Here is a 2,548-nt window from a genome sequence, read left to right on the forward strand (position 1 = left end):
TGGCAGAAGAGTTTGATATGGACAGAACATGAGACTCTTGAGTGGGCCTGGATGAGCAGAGCAGAGTTCTAGGGCTACTTGTTCTGGAACTGGAAGGCCTTAAAATATCAGAAAAATTGAGACTCAATGGACACTTACTCTGAGAAATCTGGGACCAAATGCAGGGGAGATGTTGGGTTCATCTGTCCAAGGATGCCCACTTTCCCTACCTGTCATAGCCCCTAAAGGAGATTCACTCATTCCCATTCTACAAAGGTTCCTACACTAAGGCTCGGGAGAGGAGCTTTGCCCAGAGATAATGAGCAGGTTCTATAAGCCGGGCGCTGGGGCTGGGAATTCAGAGCATTGGCTTCCCTGCTCCTACCGACTCTGTTCAAAATAGAACTGTGTTCTGGGGGATGGCTCACTCTCCTTGATGAGTCTGACTGGTTCTTGGGGCTCTGTTGGAGCCTCAAGGAACCAACCTGGCCAGGCGGCTGACTCTAGCCGGAAGGTAGAGCCTGAGCTGCTCCTGAAGAAGGTGAAGCGGGTGGCCTCCTCCCCACCCTTATACAACTCCTCGATGTTCACATCCTGTGGGGGGAAAGGGATATTTTATCAAAGGGAGGTTATGGGGATAGAGTGAAGAGTATTAGCCCTGGAAGTCTCTTTGGGTTGGGGAGTAGATGAATTTGCACTCAGATAAGAAAGCAAGAAGGGGCTCTTGGGAATGGTTATCTCTCTCTCTTTTTTAAATTTCTTATATTTTGTCTTAGAATTGATACTGAGGCTCAATGGATAGAGAGCCAGGCCTAGAGATGGGAGATCTGGGGTTCAAATATGGTCTTAGGCACTTCCTAGCTGTGCGATCCTAGTCAAGTCACTTAACTCCCATTGCCTAGCCCTCTTCTGTCTTAAAACCCACACATAGTATTGATTCTAAGACAGAAGGTAAGGGTTTGAAAAAATTGATATTAAGTATTGGTGCCAAGGCAGAAGAATGGTAAAGATTAGGCAGTTGGGGTTAAGTGACTTGCCCAGGGTCACACAGCTAGGAGATGTCTAAGGCCACATTTGAACCCAGGAGCTCCCACTTCCTGACCTGGGTATCTATCCACTGAGTCACCTAGCTGTCTTGGGAGGGTTATCTTTTAAAGAAAGAAGGTGTTGCTATTACGTGGATAAAGAGGGAGGCAGGAGAGAATGGGGCCCCTGTCATTTCTCTCCCCACTGGAGCGTAGGAGATGGGAAGAATAGGAATAGGGAACCTCTACCCCAAAGCTTGTCACCCTCTCCTTTTTTCCACATACTAAAGGAGGTACCATAACATCAAAGAAAGAGCCTGAGCCTGGGAGGCAGGAGTTCTTATCAGACCCAGGTGATTGGATCTCAGGGGACCCCTGGCAGGGGACCTGGAACATACTCACCTCTAATTGTAGCAAAGGACCTTCTCCTGCTTCTACACACGCTAAGCATCGAGATCCATCCTGAATGCCCATAATGATGGGGAACTTGTTGCGATCAAGGGATCTGTTGGGAAGCACGCAGACCTTCTCTAAGAGAAAAGAGAAAGGAAGCTTGGAGATCGAAGGGAGCCGAAAAGATCATTGAGAAAAAGGCAAGAATCTGGGCAGCCTTGGCCCTTCCTCAGACAAGGTATACTTCCCAAGACCAGGCTTGGCAAGGAGCAACATTGCTTTCTTGGGCCACTAAAGGCAGAATGGAGTGTCCTTTGCCCAGTATTGTGTTAAGGGCTGGGACATAGATGTCCCTGTCCAGCCAAACCTGGCAGGTCAGGTGGGACCTCCCAGGATCGGTTATTTTGGGGGGAATGTGTCCGAGCTGGTGTCCTGCAAAGCTCGTTGTGGAGGTTTTCTGAGCTTCCCACAGCCCATTCCCTCTTCAGGCTCTATCTTACAAAAGAGTATTAGGAGAATCCTTGTGTGAAATCCTTGTTCCAACTGGAATGAGAAACCCTTATCAGTCTGCCTTTAGCTATCAATTCCAAAATGGCCTTATCCAGGAAAATCTTCTTACTTCATTCTTATCAAAGGTCTAACCAGGTTCTGAGAGGAAAACTGGGTCAGAGTTTAGGAAGAGATCCTAAACTCAGGAAGGCGGATTGGGGGAGGAACCAGAGGAAGCTGAACCAATTTAAGGGCATTCTCTATCTCCACCCTTCCCTGGACTGAATGTTTTGGGAAAATAATTCACTAACATTCTCTGGTATTCAAAGTAATTATTCTATTGAGTGAATTAAAAATAGTCAACTTGAATTTTCAGCTGAGTTCTGTCATTGTTTTATTTTATTCTGGATTGTTTGGGGATACTTTCTTTTTTAAACCCTTACCTTCCATCTTAGAATCAATACTGTGCATTGATTCCAAGGCAGATGAGCAATAAAGGCCAGGCAGTGGGAGGTAAGAGACTTGCCCAGGGTCACACAGCTAGGAAATGTCTAAGACCAGATTTGAACCCAAGTGTTCTCTCTCTCTCTCTCTCTCTCTCTCTCTCTCTCTCTCTCTCTCTCTCTCTCTCACACACACACACACACACACACACACACACA

At 46.9% G+C, this 2,548-nt stretch overlaps 1 protein-coding gene across 1 annotated transcript in view; it reads right to left on the reverse strand.

Moving 5' to 3' along the window:
* Positions 1 to 360: 360 nt before the first annotated feature.
* The window catches only part of IL1F10 (interleukin 1 family member 10), a 6,942-nt gene continuing 4,754 nt past the window's right edge, over positions 361 to 2,548 (reverse strand). The window contains exons 3-4 of the mRNA XM_044660440.1: positions 1,407 to 1,534; positions 361 to 573 (exon numbers count right to left, since the gene is read on the reverse strand). Of these exons, the coding sequence (XP_044516375.1) occupies positions 361 to 573; positions 1,407 to 1,534 (341 nt within the window). The remainder of the gene's footprint in view (positions 574 to 1,406; positions 1,535 to 2,548) is intronic.

This window comes from Gracilinanus agilis, chromosome 2 (assembly GCF_016433145.1).
Source record: "Gracilinanus agilis isolate LMUSP501 chromosome 2, AgileGrace, whole genome shotgun sequence".
Classification (NCBI taxonomy): domain Eukaryota; kingdom Metazoa; phylum Chordata; class Mammalia; order Didelphimorphia; family Didelphidae; genus Gracilinanus; species Gracilinanus agilis.